We start from the raw sequence: 26,624 nt of genomic DNA, 5'->3' as shown, positions 1-26,624 counted from the left end.
AAAAAGTACTATTATAGATTAAATTATAAAATACCTATCTGGGGGATTCCCAGACATGCGATTGAGGGAACTTCTAAGGGGACAAACTTTGATAAAGTTTCGTATAAAGAACTATTAATTTGGTCCGGTTCGGATTGACATTTGAAATCCTTGGATGTATTAAGGCAGGAAAATATTTTACAATCATGGTTTCAATATTTACAAATGGTGGATAGGTGGACTCTAGATAAGAAAGAGGGAATAACACTAGAAGATAAACAATTGGTCATTCAGATTAAAAATCAGAGTCAGGCTCATATAAAAAGAATTTATAATGTTTTATTAGAGTTAGATTCGGAAACAGAATTGGTTAAAGATTGTATGATTAAATGGGCTCAGAATATACAGGAACCGATTTCATTGGATTTATGGGAGACAATTTGGATTAGAAACATTAAATTTACACAAGCTCAAAATTTGAGGGAAAATTTTTATAAAATGTTTTACAGATGGCATTTAGATCCTAAAAAATTATCCTGTATGTATCCTAATATACAGCCCAAATGTTGGAGATGTGGTAATAAAGATGCGACATACTTTCACATTTGGTGGAATTGTAAAAAGGTAAAGGCCTTTTGGATTATGATTTGGTGGAACATTCAAAAGATTTTTAGAAGGAAGATAAAGTTTACTCCTCAACTATTTTTACTGGGTATTTTTGTGGATTTAAATGACAAAGAAACGATTTTAATGTTGAATTTATTAACTGCAGCAAGATTATTAGTAGGTTTATATTGGAAGAAAGATTCTTTGCCTACTTTAGAAGAATGGATATTTAAAGTTTCTAATTTTGCAGAAATGGCAAAAATTTCTGCTTATTTAAAGGATCATACACAAGAAACATATATTACTGTATGGAGAAGATGGATAGATTATATTCAGAAAAAGTATGGAACTAAAAATTTTCATTTATTTTATGAATGAATTTTATAGTAAATATTATAGAGAATTGTTTAGAGGTTATTGGAGTTAAAGATTAAGTATGATATTTTCTTTTTCCTTTTCCTTTTTTTCTTTTTTCTGTGGGTTTTTTTTCTTTCTTTTTCTTTTCTTTTACTGCAAATTTTGTTATTATTAACCCTGTATTCTGCTCTGGGAAGTGAAGGGAGGGGGTTGGGGGTGGGAGGGTGGAAGAGTGGGGGGGGGTAAGGGTAATATAGATAATGGTTGCTTATAGAAGGGTGCGGCCTGGGCAGTTCCCCTATGCAGCGTTCATGGGTTTGGTAGGTATGAGAGGAGAAGAAGGTGTAGAGAAGAAGTAGGATAGTAAGAGGAGAGGGGGAGGGGAAGAGAGTAGGAGGGGAGGAGAGAAAGAGGAGGGAAGTAGGGAAGGTTTTAAAAGAGGGTGGACGCTGCCTGGGGGGAATGGGCAGGTCGTACCAATGGTTAAGAATTTATGTTATTTTAAAATTGTATCTTTTACAATGTATAACTGGAAAAAATAAAAAAAATTATTAAAAAAAAATGAATGATGTCCTTTATTTTCAGAAGCAGAGCACAATGTAGAATTTTCAGTTTCCCAGGGCTATTTCAGCATCAGTTTAACTAAACTCTGTGCTCCATTTAAATATAGTAAACATACTAATTTATGTTTATTTTCTCATTTCCTTTTTTTAAAAACAGGAACCAATTGAAATGCTATTTTTTATTTGTACAGTATGATACACAAACTTATATTTAAGAGGGTTTTCACGATTATATCAAAATTATTTATTTATTACAGTTCAATTGTGACTGAGGTTTCTCTATTTTAATACTAATGCTTAAAATAAGATCTCTTTTTCTTTTTTGTGGAGACAATATTTAATACAAACAACATCCACCCCCACAGCTTCCATAGCTGCACAGCTTATCTTTCCCTCAAAAGCATTTTGAGATTCAGTAGGAAAATAAGTCGAAGTTGCAGTATTAAACTTTCACCATTAGATGCCCTCGGTGAGTTAAAAAAAGTCTTTTCCAAAAATCAATTCCTTTTTTCTATCTTTTGAAGTACTATATATATAAAAAAGAAAAATAATACAGTTCTTAAAAAGAGGGGAGAGAGAAAATCTTTTCCATCTTTTTTCCTTTTTAGTATCCAAATAAAATATATATCAAAGTAAAATATAGTCTTTTTCAGTATTTATAAAATGCCTTTCTTCCCAAAAAAAGCAGAAGCCGCCTGTCCAAGCCAGGGAAATAATTCCAAAAGCTCTTACAGGTACCCAAACAAAAAAAAATTAAAAAGAGAGAGTTACAAGAAACAATTCTCATTCGGATTCACCTTGGGGGCACTCAAAGCTTAGATGTTGTCTGACTTTCGGTTTGAAGCGGCAGGGTGATCGGCCATTTTACTGGCCGATCTTCTTCTCCGTCGGTCCTCGGAGATTCATCCAGACAGCTGGAGGAGCCGCCGCTCCTCCGCAGCTGGACAGCAGCCTCCTCGATGGAGGTTGCACCTTCCAGGGCAACTTTGGACCCATATAAGGGTCCACCGACGGAGGGAAAGCTAGCTGACGAGGAGAGAAATCTCTCTATGCGACTAGTGACGCCGCGAACCGGAAAAGATCTATGAGGCCACTGCAGAAATATGTGCTACATTTGTAAACTGTACTTTAGAATCAAGATCCAGAGACTCTACTACATTTATTCAAACAGATGTTCAGGCTACAACTGACTATAGTATAAATCAAAATGTACCAGAAGAGGAATTTACAAAGATAGAAGAGTAACTTATTTCATCTGACAACCCTCTCTTCAGCAACTTAGAGAATCAGAAGAAGCAAAGACTAAGATCTAAAACTACAAAGCAACGATGCTGCAAGGAGAACAAAAAAAGACATTTACTGCAGAGGAAGGGATTTATATTTTCTCAAAGATTATTACAAGCAACAAGAATGGACTTACTGCTTGAAAGGGAAGCGCTTTTATGGAAGCCTATGTGGCATAAAAAAACCCCCAGAATTAGACTGAAAAAGAAATCTAAAACTGTTTAATAGATTAAAAGGCAATGCTGGTTTTATGGATTGTTTTAAGCATAATGATCTAGAGCAGTGGTTCTCAACCTTTTTAATGCTGCGACCCCCACCTGGTCGTAAGTCGAGGACTACTCAACCAGTCGTAAGTCGAGGACTACTCAACTGGTGCAGCACCGTTTGCAGAATGGGACTTTTGGCGGGCTCAGCAGGGCAGAGACAGCCTGGACAATTCCTATAGGCTTTTGAAAGCCAATAGAATTAGACTCTATTCAAGAGAGTCTATTCTATTGGCTTTCAAAAGCCAATAGAATAAAAGGGAGTAGAACAGCTAAGGAAAAGGGGGGAAAATGGTGGACTGTGTTGTTTGGCGACCCCCGTGAAATGGTCATTCGACCCCAAATGGGGTCCCGACCCACAGGTTGAGAACCACTGATCTAGAGTTAGAAGTAAGAAAAATTCAATTATATACATGTGTGTTTAAATTAGTTAGATGATTTTTTTGCTTTATGGAAATTTGTTTGGTACAGAAATATGAAAGTTAAAATTGGAGTAGAAAAAACAAAAACAAAAAGAACCTTGGCTTTATAGATTGTATTAAGGATAAAAAATATATAATTATATATAATTATATATATATATATATATATATATATATATATATATATATATATATATATATATATATATATGTTTTCTGAGGTTTTTGCGGGTGTATGTGTGAACAATTGCTCCTCAAAGGGAGGAGCCCTTCATTGCTCCTCAAAGCACGAAGCTGAAAACACCAGCCTGAAGATGACGAATGGGACTTCGTCGAAACATTGCCAAGACACTTCCAATTTTACGCAGGAGAAAACCCGAATAACCAAAGACCTACACACACACATATATATTCTGGAATTGAAAAAACGTTCAGTTATGAGAATGGAATTTTGAAGTGCCTAAATTGATTAGGTGATTTTTGTGTATAACAATATGATTTGATAAGGTATGATAATTAATTGGATGGAATTTGAAGTTTGTGTAATGAATTGAAAGGAATTAAGGTTTAACTTTATTTTTTTCTTAATTAAGTTAGTTATTATTGAAAGAAGAAATGAATGAGATTGGTGATAAAAAGAGGGATGAGAGAGATTAAGAACTTTAATATATCTGGTAGAGATATTTGAAGTAATAATTTGTTGATGTAAAACAATATTTGATTATGGTAATTGTAAATTGATAAAGTTTTAAAACAGGTTGAGTAGTAATAGAAATCTAAGTTAAAAATGGAATATATTAAATTTATTATGTTATCTGTGGGACTATGTTTTTGTTTACTTTGGAATGTGTGTCTTAAGTACATATATATATATATATGTATGTATGTATGTATGTATGTATGTATGTATGTATGTATATGTATATGTATATGTATATATATATGTAGGTCTTTGGTTGTTCGGGTTTTCTCCCACGTAAAATTGGAAGTGTCTTGGCGACGTTTTGACGAAGTCCCATTCGTCATCTTCAGGCTGGTGTTTTCAGCTTCGTGCTTTGAGCAGCAATGTGTGGTCTTAGCTGTTTCTTCCTTTTAACTGCCAGTGGGGGTATGAACTGATTGGGTGGGAGCTTGGCTGTGTTCTGATTGGGTGGAGGTGTGTTCTGAATGGTTAGGGGCTTGGCTGTGCTCTGATTGGCTGGGGGAGTCTTCTGTTTGGTTGTGCTCAGGTTAGTCTGAGTTGCAGAGGGGTTTAAGATTTTGGGCTGCCTTGCTATTTTTTGGCTTCGCGTTCGTGGTCGTGCCTCCTCTTCATGGAGGGTGTCAGTTTGCTTTATGTGTGGATTGGAGGGGTTTAAAGTGGTAGTCAGATGTGTTCATAACCACCGTGGCGTTGCCCTTGTCTGCTGGTAGGATTATTATGCTGGTGTCTTCTTTCAGGTTACGTAGTGCTGTCTGTTCTTCTTTGGGTAAGTTGCTTTTGGGTGGCTTGCTGGTGCAGAGGATGTTGGTGATTTCGAGTCTGATTCTGTTAGTGTCGTCGGGGTTGATTTTGGTCAGGCTGGTTTCAACTCCACATATAATGGTTTCAGTGGGGATGTGTTTGGGAGCGACTGCAAAGTTGAATCCTTTGGAAAGGACATTGGTTTCGGCTTTGGTGAGGATCCTATCTGAGATGTTATGCACTGTTTGTTTCATGTGTGGCTGTGAGGGAGGAGGGGTTTGTTTCTGGCGTTCTTGTAGTCTTCGGAGTTTGTTGGTGTGTGTATCTGTCTTGAGGGTGGTCTGTGTTTCGGCTCTCCAGACGGCGAGTTGTTTGGATTTGTCCCAAAGTGCGGGGTGGATCTTGTTGCTGAGTTTGAGGTGGAGTGTGAGGAGATCTTTGTTAATTCGGTCTAGGAGGAATCTTTTTGTGTGAAGTTCATTTCTGATTAGGGCCAATTCTGTTCTTTTCAGGATGCGTTTGGTGGCTGCAGAGTTGGAGTGGAATTTCAGTTGGAAACATGTGGGGATTAAATTTTGATCTCGGCAGTTGTGTAGGAATGCAAGGTCGCATAAAATGCACTTTGTCCTCCTGCATCCACCATGAGCAACCTGGCCAAGGAGAGTGAGCACAGCAGAAGCAGCATTGAGGAGGAGGTAAGTGCAGCTGGGCACCCCCTCGGGGAAGTGCGGCTAGGCTAGGCAGGGCTGTGGGGTCCTGGTGCTATGGCAGCTCAACGGCCAGGCTGGGCACTTGACCTCCGCTGCCCAGGGCTCTGGGCAGTCCATGCCAGTGTCCAGGGGTCCTGGGCATAGCCTGAGGCTAGTGAGGCTCCTCCAGTGGACCATGCCCTGGTGCTGGCCCCGCTCCCACCCACCCTTCCCCACCCTCAGATGCACCCATTCTGCCAAGGCCCACACAGGTGCCCCTGATGTGAGTGATATCAAGCTGGCCACGTCCACTCAGTAGGCCATGCCTGTGCCAGCCATGCCCCACCCAGTAGGCCACGCCCATGCCAGCCACACCCACCTGGCTCCCCAATGGCAACCACAATGCTGATGCGGCCCTCAGTGAAATTGAGTTTGACACCCCTGCTTTAGGAAGTGTCTCCAGGTCAGGGGTGCCAATCGCACCTTTTCCCATACTGCCCATTGCTGCTCTGTTTCTGTGAGTTTCTTTGTATACCACAGGGTTTTAAAGCTCTGTGTTCATTTTTTGGTAGTAATAAACACTCATGGCTACATTGGTAGCATCTGCTTGGATGATGAAAGGGGCATTTGGACTGGGATGCTGAAGCACCAGTTCAGTGGCAAACAGCTGCTTTAATATCTCAAATACAATCTCATACTCCATAGACCATTTTTAAGGTTGGCTGAGTTCAGGCTTCCGCTCCATTTTCGTTTTTAGCAAGTTTGTAATGGGTAGAGCTATTTGTGCAAAAGAAGATATCAACTGACGATAGAAATTCACAAACGCCAAGACATTTTGAAGATGCTTTTGGGTCCAGTCAAGGACCACGTGCATCTTTTCAGGGTTCATTTCTATGCCATCATGGGATATATATGATAACATAAATAGTCAATTCTGTCTTTGTGGAATTCACATTTGGAAAGCTTAGCATATAGTTGGGCAGCATGGAGTTTTTTTAGCACTGCTCACACCAATTTCACATGCTCTGTCATGGTTTCAGTATAAATTAGGATGTTGTCAAAGTACACTAGGATCTCCTTGTATAGATGTTCATGCAGGACTTCCTTTATCAGGGAGTGCCCTGGAGCCCAAAGGGGAAGATCCAGAACTGAAAACATCCTAGAGACAATTAAATGCAGTTTTCCATTCATCCCCCTTTTTAATTCTCACTCTATAATAGGCTTCTCACAAATTCAATTTAGTGAAGAAAGGTCTCACCATCTGGGTTGGCCAGCCCACACTTGTGGTTGAGCTGCAGCAGCTTGGGCAGCCACTTATTAGGAGTGTGGGTCCTAGTGCTTGGATTTGGGCTCCTGGCATCCTCCCCCCCCCTGCTGCAGCAACCGTCATCACTCCATCCCCTCCTTGATCTCTCAATGCTGGAACAGCCTGCAAGGAAATGCAAACCAGGGCTTCTTGGACCCAAAGGTTGTCTACAGTCCCCTTCAATGCGTCCATGGCTTGCTCAATTAGCATGCCATCAAGGTCTGAGTCACTGGGCCCCTTCCTCTTGAAGCTCCATGCCCGATTCTCTTCAGTGGGTTCCTTTACCTCCCCAGGTGAGGTTCACTCCGGAGAATCTCTTGTCCCTTCTTTCCAGCTGATGCCCATTGACCACCTGGGTTTCAGTTGCTCGTCATTAGCCTCCACCTCTCCTGCCCATTCCAAGGGTCTGCCTGGCCATGGGGCCTGGCAACTGCCTCTTCCCCGGCATCAGCCTCCTCTTAGTCACTTACATGAGATGACATCTGTGGCACAGTCCCCACGGTAGCTTGGTGGCTCCAGATTGACTATTTTTGCAGATCTGGCCTAATATCAGCTTTGCCCCAGCTGACTTCAGGAAATAAAAATAAAAAACCTTCCATCTGAAGGTTTCAGGGATCTTTTACTAGAGACAACTAGCTGTATGCAGTGAAAGCAAGGCCAAATCTGAAGAAAACCCACACAAATTTCTAGGATGGTAGCTGGATATTTTGAGAACAGGACACTTCAAAAAGCAGTTAACATTACATTCCCAGGTCCTGGGCCCCCAAAAGAGGCTGGATGAAATTTGTTCACACCTCTGCTTCCTGTTCGCACTGGTCTCCCCCTTTCCCCCCCTTTTACAACAGGCCCTCTTACTGTTAATATCCCCCCTCCCTTTTTTGCTTGTGGCAGGCTGCAGTGCAAGCGATGGGGAAGGCAGCCTGAGACAGCCATTTTGATTAAAAAATAGCTAGGACATTCCCTGATTTGACTTAGAACTTCAATCCAATTATTTTGGAATTCAAATCCCTGTATATCAATAAGCTACTAAAATTAGATGAAAGTGCAGAAAGTGACATTCTTTAAAAAGATTAAGTGTACAGGATGTCAGACAAATAACAGCAGGGAATATAAGGGATCTTTAAATTGTATTATTTAGTTAAGAAGATAATTAAATTTATAGGCAATGTTTCTTATTTTTTATATCATTAAGTTGCAACTTTTTTGTGCAAGAAAAGTTTCTCTAACTTGGACATTTTCATAAAGTGATTACAGATAGTCCTCAACTTATGACCATATTGGATACTGCACATTTTATCTGCAAGTGGTAATGGTTATTAAATGAGATTGTCTTGTTAAATAATCCCTGCTCTCACTGATGTAATTGTTAAACAACTGTGCAGGTTTTTAAAAGGAGAATAGGATGTCCTGGGAGGCCTAGCACAGGCCCAGCCCCACCTGTCCTGGGCTTCCCAAGAACTTCCACACCCTAAGACACCCATGCTCTGCTTATCATCCCTCAGGGTCCCTATAGTGCTTGGGCCTGCTTTTCCCCAACTGGATCCCTGCAGGTCTTTTTCCTTCACTGGGTCCCACAGGTCTCGAACATGTTTTCCACTCCACTGTGCCCCACACCTTCCTCAATTACCTTTCAAAAACCTTTGGGGCTCAGGAAGTTGGGATAGGGAAGGAGGACTGGGCACTCTATTGTTGGGCTGCATGTCACAATCCTACAAGCAACTCTAGTTTTCTAAGCAACTATTTTCAGGATTGCGCTGTACAGCCCAGCAACAGAGCAGCATGCTTTGCTTTGCATTTCTCAGATAAGCAAAGCAAAGTAGCACAATCCCAGAAGCAACCACTCAGAAAAATGGCAGCTAATTCTAGGATCATGCCATATTGCTCAGCAAGAGAGAGTCTGTCCTCCTACCCTACCCTGGCCTTCTGAGCTTCAGAGGTCTCTGAAAAGTGAGAAGGAGATTGTGGGGGCTTGGTGGGATGGAAAGCAGGCTCAAGGCCTCAGGTGACCCAGGGGAGAGATGGAGGCAGGAGGCACTGTAATGTCCCTGCAGTCAAGTAAGGGCAAACAATTGGGGGAGCAGCCATAATTTTCAGACCAAGTCATAAGTAGTTTTTGGGGGGCTCACTGTAACTTTGAATGGTTGCTAAGTGATCTATTGTAAGTCAAGGACTACCTATGTCTTCACATGTTATTATGTAGCTACATGCAGACTAGAAGTACAGAGACCAGAGATATAGAAGTATAAACAAAAAAATGAGAACAGAAGTACAGATATGTGTGCAGAGAAAACCTACTTAGACTCCTATCCCCTTGTGAAGAGAGAAGTGGGACAAAGAGAGACTTTTTGGTTGTGGCCACAGTTTTATGGAATGTGCCTTATTCTCTCCCATCTCATATTTTGGAACATAGCAAAGATTCTTCTTTTTCAGTGGAGCCCAGGTAGCATTAAAGTTGTTGGGATGGCACTTATGTTTCAGAATTCTTTGATAATTATGTTGATGTTTTTAAGTTGTTAAGGAACTAGATTCTATATGAATGGGTAATATTAACATTATTTTGACCAAGTAATAATATTAAGTAATATCTCACACACATATACACAAGTGTGGGTGTATGTGTGAATGTATAAACTATTGTGTGGTTGTGCATGCATAATATACATGCAACAGTGTATATATACTGTTAATATTAAAGCATAATTGTATAATAAAGTAATAGTATTATGAAAGTGATATTTCAGTGCAGGACATAAAGATATGCCAAACACATGTTAGACCTTTAAAAGAAATATTACATTTTAAAACAAGTCTATTTCCAACTGCCATAATATACAATACATACATATATACATGCATACATACATACATACATACATATACACATGCACATATACATACACACACACACACACACACACACACACACATATGTTTTCTGAGGTTTTCGCGGGTATTTGTATGTAGGTCTTTGGTTGTTCGGGTTTTCTCCCGCGTAAAATTGGAAGTGTCTTGGCGACGTTTCGACGAAGTCCCATTCGTCATCTTCAGGCTGGTGTTTTCAGCTTCGTGCTTTGAGCAGCAATGTGTGGTCTTAGCTGTTTCTTCCTTTTAACTGCCAGTGGGGGTATGAACTGATGAACACACTCCACCCAATCAGAACACAGCCAAGCTCCCACCCAATCAGTTCATACATAAAAGGCACCACAGACAGAATCAGTAAGATCCTCCATAAACACAACATCAAAACAGCATTCTGCACAAACAGAAAAATATCCACCATCCTTAGAAACCCCAAAGATAAAATTGAATTAGAAAATCAAGGAGTATACGAAATCCCATGCACCACTTGTCCCACCACATACATCGGACAAACCAACAGAAGAATAAGTGCACGCATTGAAGAACATAAGAACTCAGTCAAAAAAGAGGAACCAACATCTTCCCTGGTCCAACACCTTAAAGCCACAGGACATGAAATTGACTTTAAAAATACCAGAACCATTGCCAAAAGTGAACATTTTAATAACAGAATAATCAGAGAAGCCATCGAGATAGAAAAACGCCCACACAGCATGAACAAGCGAGATGATACCTCCCGCCTACCAGCCATTTGGAAACCCGCCCTTATTGACAAACGACTCCCTAACACAAAAAATGATACCAGACCCACACTCACAAAAACCACACAGGATGTCACCACCACACATCCACGCAAAAACAAACCCAAAGCCACACCGATGATGAGGCACGACCACAAACCAGAAGCCAGACCACAGCTGCATCATTAGCCACTTTAAACCCCTCCAATCCATACATGAAGCAAACTGACACCCTCCATGAAGAGGAGGCACGACCACGAACGCGAAGCCAAAAAATAGCAAGGCAGCCCAAAATCTTAAACCCCTCTGCAACTCAGACTAACCTGAGCACAACCAAACAGAACACTCCCCCAGCCAATCAGAGCACAGCCAACCCCCCAGCCAATCAGAGCACAGCCAACCCCCCACCCAATCAGAACACAGCCAAGCCCCTAACCAATCAGAACACACCTCCATCCAATCAGAACACAGCCAAGCTCCCACCCAATCAGTTCATACCCCCACTGGCAGTTAAAAGGAAGAAACAGCTAAGACCACACATTGCTGCTTGAAGCATGAAGCTGAAAACACCAGCCTGAAGATGACGAATGGGACTTCGTCGAAACGTCGCCAAGACACTTCCAATTTTACGCGGGAGAAAACCCGAACAACCAAAGACCTACATACAAATACCCGCGAAAATCTCAGAAAACAAATATATATATATATATATCTTCAGCCAGACATACCCTTCTGAGATTCAAACCTGGGCGGTGTGCATGTTAGGCAGCTGTATTAACCTCTAGGCCATAGGCTCTTTCTCACTTTGTCAGCTGTATCAGGGAAGGAAGAGACAGAGGGAGGAGATTTACCTTGAGTGTTTTTTGTTGCACCCTATCAGCCCAAATATGGGAGAAAGAAATCTTCTTTCTTTTTCTTTTGCCTGTATCAGCTCAATCTAGAGCCATCCACAGGCAGCAGTTGCCAACTGCGACATCATTTACATATACATTTTTTTAAGCTCGATATATATATATATATATATGTGTGTGTGTGTGTGTGTGTGTGTGTGTGTGTGTGTGTGTGTGTGTAGGTCTTTGGTTGTTCGGGTTCGGTGCTGCTCGAAGCACGAAGCTGAAAACACCAGCCTGAAGATGACGAATGGGACTTCGTCGAAATGGGACTTCGTCAAAACGTCGCCAAGACACTTCCAATTTTACGTGGGAGAAAACCCGAACAACCAAAGACCTACATACAAACACCTGCGAAAACCTCAGAAAACATATATATATATATAATTAATTATTTATTACAACTTCTCCACCACATTTTTTCTCTAAGGATGCTTTATACTGTCCAATTTATTATTTGACTTTTCTAATTCTGAATGAAATATTGGATAACAGACCAGTTTAGTCTCTTAGCCTTCAGTATCCCTAAAGGCATTCTGGGTGAGGCATATATAATAGGCATAGCTGTAGCATTTCTATTTGCTACTTTAATTTAAAAATAATTTAAAATTTGGGAGGCAAGAAGACCTGATGACCATCAGATTACGTGTCTATGAAAAGAATACAGTAGATTATAGATCCCAGCTCCAAACAGTTCTAAAATTAATAAATTTATGGAATTGTAAAACTGATCATGCCTACAGTAACTTTTCACTGCTTGTTTTGAATTACCTTTGATTGTCTATAAAATTTCTTTATCTAAGGCAGCAGTTGAATTAGAATGACTTTTTCATTCCTTATTGTAGTTAAATTAGTTTTACCATCAAGTTTTAATAAGTGGAATGATTAGCATCCTCAATTGCTCTAGAAATCTTAAACAATTACTAGAGATCTATTAAAAATTAGATTCAAGTTCAGTAAGATGAATGTAAAGGAAATCTCATTAGTTGCTCCTCTATCCTAGCCTCATATGGAGCTTCATCCATTTAATAGCCGTGACTATATCTATTTTTTTCATAGTTATATAATCATACAGTCTTTACAGAAAGGATGTCAGTTTTGGATGATTGGAGACTGTAATAATTAGGGAATATAGAACAACAACAACAACAATAATAGTAATAATAATAATAAAGTTGGAAGGGACCTTGGAGGTCATTTAGTCCAACCCTCTGCTCAGGAAGGAAAAACTATACCATTTTGGACAAATGGCTGCAGTCTCTTCTTAAAAACTTCCAGTGTTGGAGTATTCACTGCTTCTGGAGGCAAGTTGTTCCACTGATTAGAATAAGATGATGATGCAGAATGAATAGGACCATCTCTCTCTCTCTCTTTCACACACATACACACACATACACACACAATCACAAAGTTACTATTTTCTGGATTTACTTTTTGGCTATTATTTTGAATGTGATTGAAAATAGAAGACCACATCAATCATTTTGGCCATCATGGCTATATTATTTGAAACTAGGAAATTGTTTAAATGAGAACATTTGTTACAGTAAGAAAATTTTGTTTATGTGTCAGCAGGTGTGGGTGGTATATGTATCTCTGTATACAGTTCTAATAATATTAGTTATTTGATTTCTGGGTTGCAGTGTGAACTTACAAGGGAAACCTAGTTCAAGACTAGTTATAGTACTGAATTACATGTTAATGCTATATGAAAAGTTTGTGTATATCAGCTTATAGCCAGTAAATGAAGGAAGTGTTACAATCTACTTCATAAACTTGTCTATTCTTCTATAGTTTTCTAAATTTCTCTGAAGAGATCTGAATAAGGATGATCTCATTGTGAGATCTTTAACTATCTGCCACAAGGAAGCATAATTTGTGAAATAATACATAGCTGCATCCAGCCAAATCCCCCAACATGTCACAACAGATTGGGGAGGGAGAACCAAAGTAGGAGCAATTTCTGTGAATGTTTGTACTTCAAGAGGAGCTTTAATGAACATCTGGATAATTACTTCAAATCTCTTCAGCCATTCTGTGTAAGCCATGTGCAAGTCATATGGTATGGATCATTTTTTTGATAAAAAAGTTGTAAGTTCCTTGCTTGCTTTAATCATGCATGAAGTGGCATTTGTTACAAAGAGAAGAATGCTTCCCCCTTTTACATCATCTGGCTAGAGTAGTTTCATAGAATCATCAAAGAGCATAGGAATAGTGGAATTGTTTACTTTTTGTAGAATTTCATATGTCAGAAAAAAAATCCTTTACCAGGCTTGTCACATTTCAGAGTGTCAATAATAACACTGGCTACATATCTTCCATTTATATAATTGTTTCAATTATTGAAACTCATACATTATTGTTGTCAACAGCAGATGTTATCTTTCCTAATACATCTTCATAACAGACAGAAATGTAAATTTACCTTAGAGTTGATTCATTTGGAATCATCCAAAAAATAAAAATAAAAAAAAATCCTGAGGCTACCATTACCGAATTTCCTTTAAGGCAATATTTGAAGTAACCGTCATTGAACAGAGATCCTTAGAAAATTCTGGCTGGATATTTGATGAGCCTGCTGCTGAAGAAGAAGCTGTTGAAAAGGAGATGTTGCCTGTTTTCAGTGAAGGCAAATCTTGCTAAACAACCCTATTGTTTTGCTGTGTCACAGTGTTGTTGAACATTAAAATGCTTTGGGCTAATATTTAACAATTTACAAAACAAACTCCATCATTATTGAAAATCTGCTCCCCAAATTCTCAAACAAGAAGGCATTATTTCACAGTTGCTGAACATCTACTATTGAAATCAGATGGCAGCTCTTACATGATTCTACCACCTCAAACCCCCCCCCCAAACACATACCTGAGTTGCGGAGCAAATAAAAAAAGAAAATGAAACAGGTGCATACTCGCCTTTTTTCAGAACTGGTCAGGGGAGAAGCCTTTGTTCCTCCCTCTCTCATACACACACACACACACACACACACACACACACACACTTCCTTGAGTTGGGGGGCAAAAAGAATAGGAAAAAAAAAACCCAGGCAATTATCACTTTCTTTGCTGGCTCAAAATTGCTGGCTTATCATGAGGGTTGCCAATGACCAAAGTACATCTTAGTTAAGCAGATATATGACATAAGACTTTTAAGAAAATCAAAATATGACTTTTCAGGTAAAATAAAAAGCATCTAACTCTCACCAGATTACTCTAAAAATGTTTTAATTATACATTCAAATGAAGGTCCTAGAAAAAAATATGGCATGTCATAGAAATCCTCACCCTAGTGATTACTGCAGTGCTTTAATGAATAATGTTGCAAGGAAGAACTAAAGAAAACCCATTGCTGACAAATTTGGGTAATAGGAATGGGACTCAGCAGGTTTGCAAAGTTTGCTGCATTGTTGTAGTAGTTTTGTAATGCTATGTCTTGAGAATATATACTGAAAGGGGGATTAAATCATTCTGTAAATGTCCTGCTGTAAATTATTATCCTGGGACTTTATATAAAGAGGTCCCAGATACAAAAGAACAACTTTTCTCAGTTGTCTCTATCTAAGTTCATAGCAGTCTGGATAATATTAATAATAAATTATTGCTTCCCTACTGAGTTAAAAATGTAAATTAAATCTGACTGAATGCTTGACAAGTTGTTTTCCCATTGAGTTATAATTTTGTTTCATTACTTGATTAGAACTGGAAAATAATTTAAATATAAAAATAATATAGAAGCATTATAGCAAAAGAAAATATATATGGACAAGAATGATTTTGCAATTTAAATGTTCAACGAATAAATATATATAAATGTGTTAGTGTTGGAATACATGTTGGAATGTATTTTGTATACTAGAGCCAGTAGATGGCAGCATTTATAAGTTTGCATCTACTATTATACTCTATGTCCTTTTGTTCTGATGAGAATTTACTATTACAGTTAAAACAGTTAAGCAGCAAGACCCATAGTGACTGTACACTTTATTTTGTTATGTAGGGCTGTATATATAAAAAGAATTTCCAACAGGTTATGGGCCCACTCATAGCCAGCTACAGCCAATAAGGGCAAGATATAGCAACAGAAAGAAGACTGCAATAGAATAAAGAAAATGCCCAGTAACACAGCTGAAACAAAGTTTTCATTTGCAAATCTGACAAACCAGAACTACCACTCTTGGAAATTCAAGATGAAAATGCTGCTAAAAGTGAAGGTACGTGGAAATGTATAAATAAAGTTAGGCCAGAACACCCTTCAGATGACTGGATAGAGAAAGATCAGAAACTACAATCTCTCTTAGCATAAAAGATGATCAAATCTTACATATATGTAAGTGTGAAACTGCTAAAGAAATATGGAAGAATTAGCATGGAAGAGCCAATCGTAGCAATAAACTATATTTAATTAAAAAGCTATACCAAACTCTGCTGATGAAAAGCCAGGATATGCAGGATTACATAAGGCATATGAGAGATATAAAAGAAGAAATAAAAGATTTTCATGTTACAGTACTATTATTTAGTGGTTTACCAGAAAGTTATGAAACATTTATCACAGCACTTGATACATGTTCAGATGATGAACTGACATTGGAATATGCTAAGGGAAAGCTTACACATGACTATAAGCATAAAACAGAAAGTGTTAATAGCGATGGCGCTTTTTTCATAGAGTCTGCTTTAAAAATAGAAAATAGGAATAAAAACAGTTACATGAAGCAAGAAACACATGTGTGCAAGAAAAAAGGTCATTTAAAAGCAGATTGCAGAATCTGGAAAGCTAGAATGTGAAAACTACTTTAAGTCAAAAGTGTGAAGGAAGAAACTGATTTTGGTTCAGATAATGTATATATTTTTAATCCAAAAGTTGCACCTCATCTTTGCAAGCAACATATGTTGATTTAGGAGCTACAAGTCACATGACAAATATTTCTTTATTCATCTTGACCAGAGTAAAACAGAAAAAAAATCACCATAACTAATGAGCAGATAATAGAATCAGAAAGAATAGGAGATGGTTTTCTTTACTGTCCTATTTCCCTGAGTGTCACCAGAAAGATACTTGTGAAAAAGGTCCTATATGTCCCTGCTCTTGAAGCTAATCTTTTGTCAGTGAAGAAACTCACAAAACAATGCAATGTAGTGACCTTCAAAGAGGACAGGTGTGTCATCACAAAGGGAGATATCTTACTTGCAAGGGCTAAAATTACAGATGAACTGTATCAGCCGAACTGCTGAGTTCAGATTCATGAGGGTAGATAAAGGTAGATATGATATTGTTGTCATTATGGAAAACTTGGTGGGATGAAACCCACAAATGGAATATACAGCTAGAGGGATTTAAATTATTTAAAAGAAACAAACCAAAGTTGACCGGGTTTTTAAATCTCATAAGGATTTCTTTACTTCGGGTTTGGAGGAAATATTATAAAAGTGATTTTAAAATACCATTATGGGCTATACCTTGGCATGCGATAGATGGGATAAGGAGAGGAGTTAAGATGGATAGTGTTTCTTATGCACAATTACTCAGATGGGATGGTAAAAATTGGCAGTTAAAATCTTTGGAAGATTTAGCACATGAAAATATTACATATTCATGGTTTCAGTATAGACAAATAGTGGATAGATGGAAGATAGATCGTAATATGGGTTTGCTTAGAGAAGATGAAAATCTTTTTAAACAAGTAAAAGACCAAAGGCGAACTCATATTAAGAGAATCTATGGGGTGCTAGTAGAACTGGATTCAGAACCAGAACTAATTAAAGAATGTATGATTAAATGGGCACAACATTTTGGTGAACCAGTTCTACTAGATACCTGGGAAACCATCTGGGTGAGGAATGTTAAATTTACACAAGCCCAGAACCTAAGGGAGAATTTTTACAAAATGTTTTATAGATGGCACCTTGATCCACAAAAAATGTCTCGTATGTATCCTGACTTACAGCCTAAATGTTGGAGATGTGGTTGTTTGATGCTACTTATTATCATATTTGGTGGTCGTGTAAAAATATAAAAGCTTTTTGGATTAAGATATGGTGGAATATTCAAAGAATTTTTAGAAGGAGGGTAAAATTTACCCCACAATTGTTTTTGTTGGGTATCGTTACTGATTGTGATGCTAAGGAGGTTATACTGATGTTAAATTTAATCACAGCCGCAAGGTTGTTAGTAGGGCAATACTGGAAGAAGGAATCTTTGCCTACCTTGCAAGAATGGTTTTTTAAAGTTTCTTATTTGGCGGAAATGGCAAAGATTTCGGCTTTTTTAAAGGATCAATCGCAAGAGAAGTTTTTTGCGGTATGGGAAAAATGGATAGATTTTATACAACATAAGTTGGATATAAAAAAATATTACTTAGTTTTTCAATAACCTATATATAAATCTTAATATTTTATAGATTGTATTTTTTTTCTTCTCTTTCCTTATATTTCTTATTTTTATTTTATCTTATTTTACTTCTTTTTTATATATACATCTTTTCTTCTTTCTTTTCTCTTTTATTCTTTTTCTTTTTAAGAATTTTTCTTTTTTAATATTTATGCTTTTTTACATATATATTATTGTTAATTATCTTATAAGCTTATGTAATGTATTTAGATATATTTATGGTTTATACTTTTTAAATCTCTTTTTAAGATTTTTAGAAATTTTAATTAAGCCTATATTCAGCTCTGGGAAGGTTGGGGGGATGGAGTGGGAGGGTTGGGGTGGTTGGGTAGGGTTGTTTTTTGTTTTTTATCTTTTCTTTTCCCTATTTGTAAAAATTTTAAAAATTTTCAATAAAAAAAAAGAAACAAACCAAATAAAAGAAGAGGTAAAGTTGCACTATATATAACTACATCTCTACAGAAATAGAGTACAACAATGATAAAAACCATGTTGAATGCATTTGACTTAATATAAAAAGAAAAAAAGATGTCGTTGCCATAGGTGTATACTATATAGGCTACCCAACCAGAGGAAATAGATAAACATTTTGCTAGTCAGTTAACTAGGGTATGTAGAAAGCATCTAACAATAGTAATGGGGAACCTTGAGGGGGGTAGTGATCATGCAATATTGGAATTCAACATTATGCAAGCATAAGCAACAGAACAAAGTCATACTAGAGACTTGGACTTTAAGAGAACTGATTTCAATAGAGAGCTTGCAAAGGATTCTATGGATGAGAATCCTCAATGGGAAAACAACACAAGAAGCTTGGGAAATTTTGAAAAGTGAGATTATAAAAGCCCAGTCTAGCACAATACCAACAAAGAAAAAAAATAACAGCTCTCAAAAGAAACCAGCATGGCTGCATAAAGAACTCTCTGATTAATTGAAAGACAAAAAGGACAAGTATAAAAAGTGGAAAGAGGGGCACATAAGTAAGACAGAATATAAGCAAACATCCTGAACCTGCAAAGATGAAGTCAGGAAAGCTAAGGCTCAAAGTGAACTAAGACTTGTGACAATAGTCAAACATAATTTAAAAAAAAACTTCATTCAACATGTAAAAAAGAAAAAAATCAAGGAAATGATTGATCTATTAATGGGAAAAAATGGCAAGAAAGTGACAAGCAACACGGAGAAAGTAGAACTGCTTAACTTGTTTTTTTGTATTGTCTTTACACAAAAGGAAAAAAAAAACATCCAACCGGTTAAATAGTGGGTTCTTGGAGGCATGGACCAGCTGTGGCATCATCAACTGGCAGCTGTTGGTAGGCTTGTGCTAGGTCAAGTTTGGCAAACACGCAACCTCCTTGAAGTGATGCAAAAATGTGACTAACAACTGGCACTGGGTAAGTGTGTTGCTGTAGTGCCTTGTTGATTGTACACATATAGTCTGCACAAATACAGACATCCCCATTTGACTTCACAGGGGTCAATATGGGAGTCTCCCACAGGCTACTGTCCACTGGTTGGAGATACCTTGTTGCACTAATTTGTCCAATTCTGCATCAATTTTTGGTTTAAGCACAAATGGCACTGTGCGTGGCTTAATCTTGATTGGCGTGACAGCCAGATCCAGATGAAGAGATATGGGTGCCCCTTTATATTGTCCTAAGTTAGGACTGAACACATCGGCATATTCTTGGCATACTGGTGCCAGGTCAGCCATCTGAGGCGATTTATACCAGTTACTTGGATGCCCAGGGCCTTGAACTAGTCTAATCCTATTAGTCTTGTGTGTTGTCCTTCAATGACCACAACGTTGAGGGGCCCCTCGAACTCTTTGAACCTGACTCTCACAGTGGTGTGATGCTTGCCGGAGTGCAGTCACAAATTCAGCTACCAACTCCCCTGCCTTTTGCTCTCTCTGTTCGAAGGTGTGATGCCAAGCGATTATGGAAAGCTTGGGTTCAAAATGTTCTTTCATTTTTTTTTAAATCAGCAAACATTACTGATTTGATGCTGGCTGGTGTCATCAAGTTTTCTGCAATGTTGTATGTGGCCTGTCCACACACACAGAGCAGGGTCGCCTCTTGTAACCTGTCCTCTCTGACTTGGTTGGCCCGCAACTAGGTGTCCACCCTGGAGACATAGGAGCTCCACTGTTCTGAGTGGGAGAGGTCAAACTCATTGAGTCTGCCCACCTTTGCCATGGTGGATTAGTGGTGAGGTCTTGGACCTGTCTTCCTTGCAACAAAGGAATGAACTGCCTAAATCCTGGGGACGGATCCCTCAGGACAATGTGCCTCCAGTTCGGCTTGCTGGCAGGCAGGATTGGGATCACTCCTTTGGTGAGATCGCACCTTTGTCGCCACTGTTAAATAGTGGGTTCTTGGAGGCATGGACCAGACTGATTTAATTCAACATACTTTATTGCAAGAATAATAGAACTAAACTCAACCTATGAACTGACAGATATTTATACCTGCCGCCAGGTGATCAATCAGATTTACTGACAGATATTTATACCTGCCGTGGTGACCAATCAGATTTACACTTTTTTACCCGCTCAAATATGAACTTCAGTTTCCCTCCAGAACAGTTGGAGATCCATTTAAACCTGACATATTAAAGGTCAATAACAATACATAACACAACCTATCAAAAACAGTACCATAAAAAACAGATTAAGAATACAAGTTAAAATAGGTAAGGAAAACGTAAAAGAGCACCTGTTTTATCCTAGATGAGTTCAAATCACCAGGACTAGATGGATTACATTCTATGGTTCTGAGTGAATTGGTAGATGTGATCTCAGAACTACTGAACTATGTATATCTTTCAAATATCCTGGAGCACCAGATGAATGGAGAAGAGCTGATGTAATTCCCATTTTCAAAAAAAAGGGGGGGGGAATAGATCCAGGAAATTATCAGCCTGATATCAATATATGGAAAGATTCTGGAAAATATAATCAGGCAATGAATCTGCAAACACCTAGAGGCAAACAAAGTCATAACCAAAAGCCAATATGGGTTTGCCAAAAACAGATCATGCCAAACAAATTTTATGGCATTCTTTGACAAAGTGACAAAATTAGTGGACCAGAGAAATATTGTGGATATAATTTACTTGAACTTCAGTAAGACATTTGATAAAATAGACCACAATCTACTACTTGATAAGATAGAAAAATATGGGGTAGACAGCATCACTACCAGATGGATTCGTAACTGACTGACCATACTCAACATGTAGTCTTCAATGGAACTATATCTACATGGAAGGAAGTATGCAGTGGGGTACTTAGGCCCAGTACTCTTCAATATCTTCATCAGTGATTTGGATCAGGGGAGAGATGGTGATCTCATCAAATTTGCAAGTATCAGCAAGCTGGTACAAATAGCCAACACTCCAGAAGATAGACTTAAGATACAGAAGAATCTTGGCAGACTGGAACATTGGGCGCTATCTAACAAAATGAAATCCAATGGTGGAAAAAAGTCTATATTTAGGCAAGAAAAATCAAATGCACAGTATAGGTGGTACCTTGGCTCAATAGTAATGATTGTGAGAGAGAGATCTTCTTTATAACAAATTTTATTGGTTTTTTAACTTTTACAACAGAATACTCAAGACATACTGTGGTGGTTAGGTGGTCAATCATCCAAAAACAAAATCATATAATAGCTCAAGTAAATACATTAAATGTTCCCTCTCTATTTCCCTCAAATGATGTAACCTATTTAACATAATCCATTTCTATATTACATATCTATAAATCCTAATCCTTTTTTGAGCTTTATTAATTTACAATTACCATAGTTCAATTTAACTTTAGATAAATGTATTATCACTTCGGGTATCCCTTTTAAAATATTAATCCAGATATATTCTAATTCATAATCTCATAAACCATTGATTTTATCACAGATTTCTCTTATTACTTCAAATAGCATTTAAATCTCATTCAAATAATTATCATATCTAAAAAAACCCCTATTATTACACAAAACATCATCTTACTAACTTAACACACTCAATTAGTTGTTAAAGCTATCTGAATTTCTAAAAGCCTCTTTCATATTCTTATTTTCATTCCATTATGAAATAATTTTCATACAAATAAACATATTATTCAAGAAAATACATTCCTACTCTGTTTAACATATATATTCTAATAATCACAAATTTTCAACTCTAAATCTTAATCCTTAAATCAGTCCATATTTCTCAAAACCTTTTTAATCCATTACATATAATTTTAAATTTCTCTTTTTAGTCTTATTCTGGCTTTCTTCCTACGTGAAATAGGCTTCCATAACAAAACCTCTATTTTAGCAAATAGATTTCCCATTATTGCTTGTAATATCATTTGGGTCAGTAAAAGACCTCCCATCTTCTATTTTTGACGCCTGGTTCCTGTCTGCTGGATAAAACACTCAATCATGTCCAATTTTATAATTAATAGTTGATTATCAAGGTTGTTATAATTCTCCAACAGTTGTAATTTCAAGTCCATTTCTATTAATTTTGCAATTGTAGAAAGTTTAGTTACAATCATTTTTTGGTCATCCAAAGTCTCCATAGGTTTGTGTAAATTAATTCTTCTTCTTCTTCCAACTTTGTTATTCTGTTCTGTTCATATCCATTATATTGTAAGCTTGAGGATAAGATCTGTATATGCGTATTTAGAAGTTATTTGGGAATATGTTTTGACTAACGCTAAATGCAACAGAGAAGTAGCTTTAAGTAGGAGATTTAGAAAAATGATACCAGTTATTGTTGGAGAGAAAAGATAACAAATAAATTGGTGCATTTATGTTCTTTTCCAGATGGATCTAATTGTTTAATAGCTTTGTAACAGTATAAATATGAGTGCAGGTGAAGGCCCTATTACATGATAGCAGGAAGAAATTTAGAAAACCTAGAGCTACAAATGAAAAGGAATTAGCCACTCATTTTTCTGCAGTAAGAAGCAACATGTACTCCCCAAAGAATAAATAAGATGTTGCAGTTCAGAAATTATCTTACAAGAATTCTTCTTTTCAAATACTTCTCAAGCTTTATTCTAGCTGTAGTAGAACAAGGATCAAACCAAAGAAAGGAAGAAGAATTAAAACAAGAAACAGGTAAAGGCAGTGCTTTTTTTGTTAAAAAAAAAAGGTGCCGGAACTCACAAACAGCTCTGGTTCTAGTCGAAAGCCCTTTATGGGGGGGGGAACTGCTTTGGGGAGCTTCCGAGATGCAGATCACATGAGCAGGGTCAGCTGATGGACACCATTGCCACGGCTTTTGAGAGTGCACTTGTTCGGAACTGGCATGTCTTCTGCCACCTTGTCCTACCTGCCTCTGATGCCACAGAGGCTTCCTCCAGAGCCAGAGTGACCAAAGTGGTGGTGACGTTGCTGCACCTGGTCCCTCGAAGAGATTCGCTCCAGGAATCAGTCCTGGTCCTTGGTGGCCAATATGGGGGTGAGGACAGGCAGTGGCAGTGGGAGGGAGCCCCATGAACCAAGGCAGAGAAGAGGGTCTGCTTTCAGGGATGTGGAAGTGTTTCTAGGTCAACCTTCAATGCCCCCAATTTCCTTGGGCAGCTTCCTTTCACCGAGCCAGAGCTTTACTTGCGCAAGCAGCTTCAAAGGAGCTGATTCTTCTGTTCAAAAAAGGTGCCGGAACACCGTTCTGTGCATTCTACAAAACAAACAAACAAACAAACAAAAAACCTGGGTAAAGGCATTTCAGTATGGGGTTAGTTGATCCAAATCAACCCACTCACTCACTCAGTCACTTACCAAATGACATAATCAGGTCAATGCCAGAACCTATGTACTTGTGTCAGATGTCCTCAATTAACTTTGTAATGATGACATTTATGTGATTATGTTACTATGCAAACATTGCCATTTGGTATTTTTGTAGTTTACTATGGAAACTTTGGTGATTACAAATTATGAGATGGAAACAAATTATATGAAAAGATGAAAATGATGTATGTTCCTTTTAAAATAAAGCACGAGGAATTGCTGCAGATAATTTTTCTTCTTCATACTTCTTAATGCAACATACATTCTAGTGACTTCCTGAACACGCACATTTCCTCAACATCAATTTAATTTGTTATGCATTTTAATTTGCTGCAGTATGGAGCAAAAGCTATGGAAAAAAGTCATCTTTGAGGAAACTCAAAGTTGCATTTTGTAGCAGTAAAATCAATGTATGGGAGATTATAGGAAGTTGTTCCCTGAAGTGCTAGCATGGTATTTTGGGCTAGCTACATGAGTTTTGGCTGGGTAGCCAGTTTTGTGTTGGTTCAGCATCTTACTCCAAGGTTGGTCCCAGTTGATTTTGATGGAGAATGAGAGATCCAGCCTCAGAACACTTGCTTATGATGTCTCTCATAGGGCTGTAGTCATTAGGTGAGATCATCTGTCACCATGGGTTCAGATATCAATATGGTAATGATACTCAGCTCTACATCTCTACCCATGGCAATCCGAATGATGCTGTCTTTGTCCTCTTACAATGCTTGAAGGCTGTAGAGTTCTGGATGAGAGACAAGAGATAGACAGAACCCTGACATGACTGAGCGGCTTTAAGTGCATGAAGTCTCAGGAATCTAAGGATATTTGTCATCGTTAGTTCTGGATGGGGTTGCACCACCCCTTCAGATCCAGTTCATAGCCTAGGGGTTCTCCTGAAGAGCGGGTGGCAGGTGTGACTAGGATAGCTTTTGCACAACTGCATTTTGTGTGCCAGTTGTGATCTTTCCTGGAACATGACTTCCTATGCTCAACTACTCAATTCCTGGTCATCTCTTGCTGAATTCCTGAACCCTTGAAATCCATTCAGAACCTTCAGCTGGTACAAAGTCCAGCAGCGAGAGCAGTCTTTGGGTGGCCCATATTGCACCTCTGTTCAGTGAACATCACTGGCTACCAGTCTGCTTCCAAGTGCAGTTCAAGATGTTGATTATGATCTTTAAAGCCCTTAATGGCACAAATAGAGGCTAACTAATGAACCACCTCATCCCTCTAGGACAAGCCCATCCTACTCATGCTGACCTAGAGGGCCTACTTTGGATCCCATCAATCAAAGAACTCTGACTATTTGTCTATGGAGATTCTCAGTCATCCAGATCATGGTTGTCCCAAAGGTGCTTTTTCAGAAGGCAACTGGACTTTCTTTGTTTTTTCTTGAAGAGGTTTTGCTTCTCATCTAAGAAACTTCTTCAGTTCTGACTGAATGATGGAAAGGGGAAAGACTTATACTCCTTGCAGTCATCTCGTCATTAGCATTCTCTATGAGAGTCATTGAAGTCACTTGGAGATTTTTCTGTGCCCTCAGGGTAATCTGCATAGTGCATATGGGTGTGGAACCTTCTGCAAAGTGAGACGTGCAGATTTGTACATTGGAGAAACAAAACAACCACTTCACCAACACATAGCACATCATAGAACAAACCATCAGGACAAGATTCAGCAGTCCATCTGCATTTGAAAGAGAAAGGTCACTCTTTTGAAGATAGCAAAGTCCACATTCTGGACAGAGAGGACTGCTGGTTCAAAGAGACCATCTATGTTAAAATTGAACACCCAATCTCTCAACAGAGGGGCAGGGATAAAACACCACCTATTTCCTGCTTATAACATAGACCTATCAAGTTCCAAGAAGGTTCCACAACATTTACAGATATACACATTATATCTGTGACCCAGAAGGCACAGATATACCTCCAAGTGGCCTCAATGACTGTCAGAGAGAATGCTAAAACAACCAGATGACTGCAAAGAATATAAATTGTTTCATTTTCTGCCATTCAGCTAGAACTGAAAAAACTTCTTTGATAAGAAGCAAAAGATCTTCAAGGAAAAACAAAGAAAGTCCAATTGCCTTTTGAAAAAGTACCTTTGGGATAACTTTAACTATTGAATTCAGAAGAAGAACCTTCTCTGCTGCAATGCTCATCCATTGAAACATTTTATCCTTTAGGTAAGATCTGCCCCACTCTCCTATCCTTCCATAAGAGCCTGAATACTCTGCCAGTTGGCTTGGGTACCAAATTGGGGTGTTCTGGACTGGAGGTGGCTGCTGGATTGATGGTAGACTCCACCTCTCCCCCTCTCCCTCTCTCCCCCATTCTCTACTCTCCATCCATCTATCTTTTTGTTTATCATATTGATGTATTCTTGTATTTTTTTCATTGTTTATTTTATTGTTCTATTATTTTACTTCTGTTTATACTCTTTTCATTTTCTTCCTTTTTTATTCTAAACTGCCTAGAGTAACCACATGATGAGATAGGTGGCAAATAAATTTAAGAAATAATAATTGTAACAGTGGTGTGTAGACTGTTTATTTATATCCATTATTACACTACCTTATGGCTATATGCAAGTCTTCATTGGCTCTGGATTCCAGTGAATGGACCAGCTCAGTGATATCCTGAGAAAGGATTATTCTTTTTTTTTTTTGGGTAGGAGGAGGCTGCTTATTGTTGGCTAGAAAGTTAAATAGTGAGGTAGTGGAAAGAGGGAAAGGAGATTGTAATATGGGAAAGGGAAATAGTAGTGGTGAGGTAGTGGAAGAAGGGGGGGGGAGGCAGCTGCTACTGTTGTGTGCTGACCTTGCCTGCCTGCCTGCACTCTTTTCTTTTGACAGTCACTGCTAGTTTCCCCAGAATTTTTTTTAAATATGCAGTGATGTTTTGAAAATATTCCGTTTTGATAGAGGAATAGCCGATGAAAAAGGGCAAAGGTGTAACAGTCAGGCATATATTATGAATTGAGGGAAGCAGCCAAGTCTTGCATCAAAAGTTGATTGTTGAATAAACAGAAAGATGGGATA

At 38.2% G+C, this 26,624-nt stretch overlaps 1 protein-coding gene across 19 annotated transcripts in view; it reads left to right on the top strand.

Annotated features, from left to right (window-relative positions):
* Positions 1-26,624, top strand: part of LOC120319950 (ephrin type-A receptor 5-like) — a 518,483-nt gene that overhangs the window by 291,203 nt on the left and 200,656 nt on the right. Inside the window, exons 1-2 of one of the 19 annotated variants that reach the window (XM_039369351.1) lie at positions 5,488-5,613; positions 15,399-15,612. The exons of the other annotated variants lie outside the window; for them this stretch is intronic. Coding sequence (XP_039225285.1) covers positions 15,511-15,612 — 102 coding nt within the window. The 5' untranslated portion in view covers positions 5,488-5,613; positions 15,399-15,510. Of the gene's footprint in view, positions 1-5,487; positions 5,614-15,398; positions 15,613-26,624 lie in introns of those variants that run through there. 19 annotated transcript variants of the gene reach the window in all.

Source organism: Crotalus tigris, unplaced genomic scaffold (genome assembly GCF_016545835.1).
Source record: "Crotalus tigris isolate CLP2741 ecotype Arizona unplaced genomic scaffold, ASM1654583v1 scf7180000021050.780039, whole genome shotgun sequence".
Lineage (NCBI taxonomy): Eukaryota > Metazoa > Chordata > Lepidosauria > Squamata > Viperidae > Crotalus > Crotalus tigris.
This window is presented reverse-complemented; position numbering and strand designations above follow the sequence as displayed.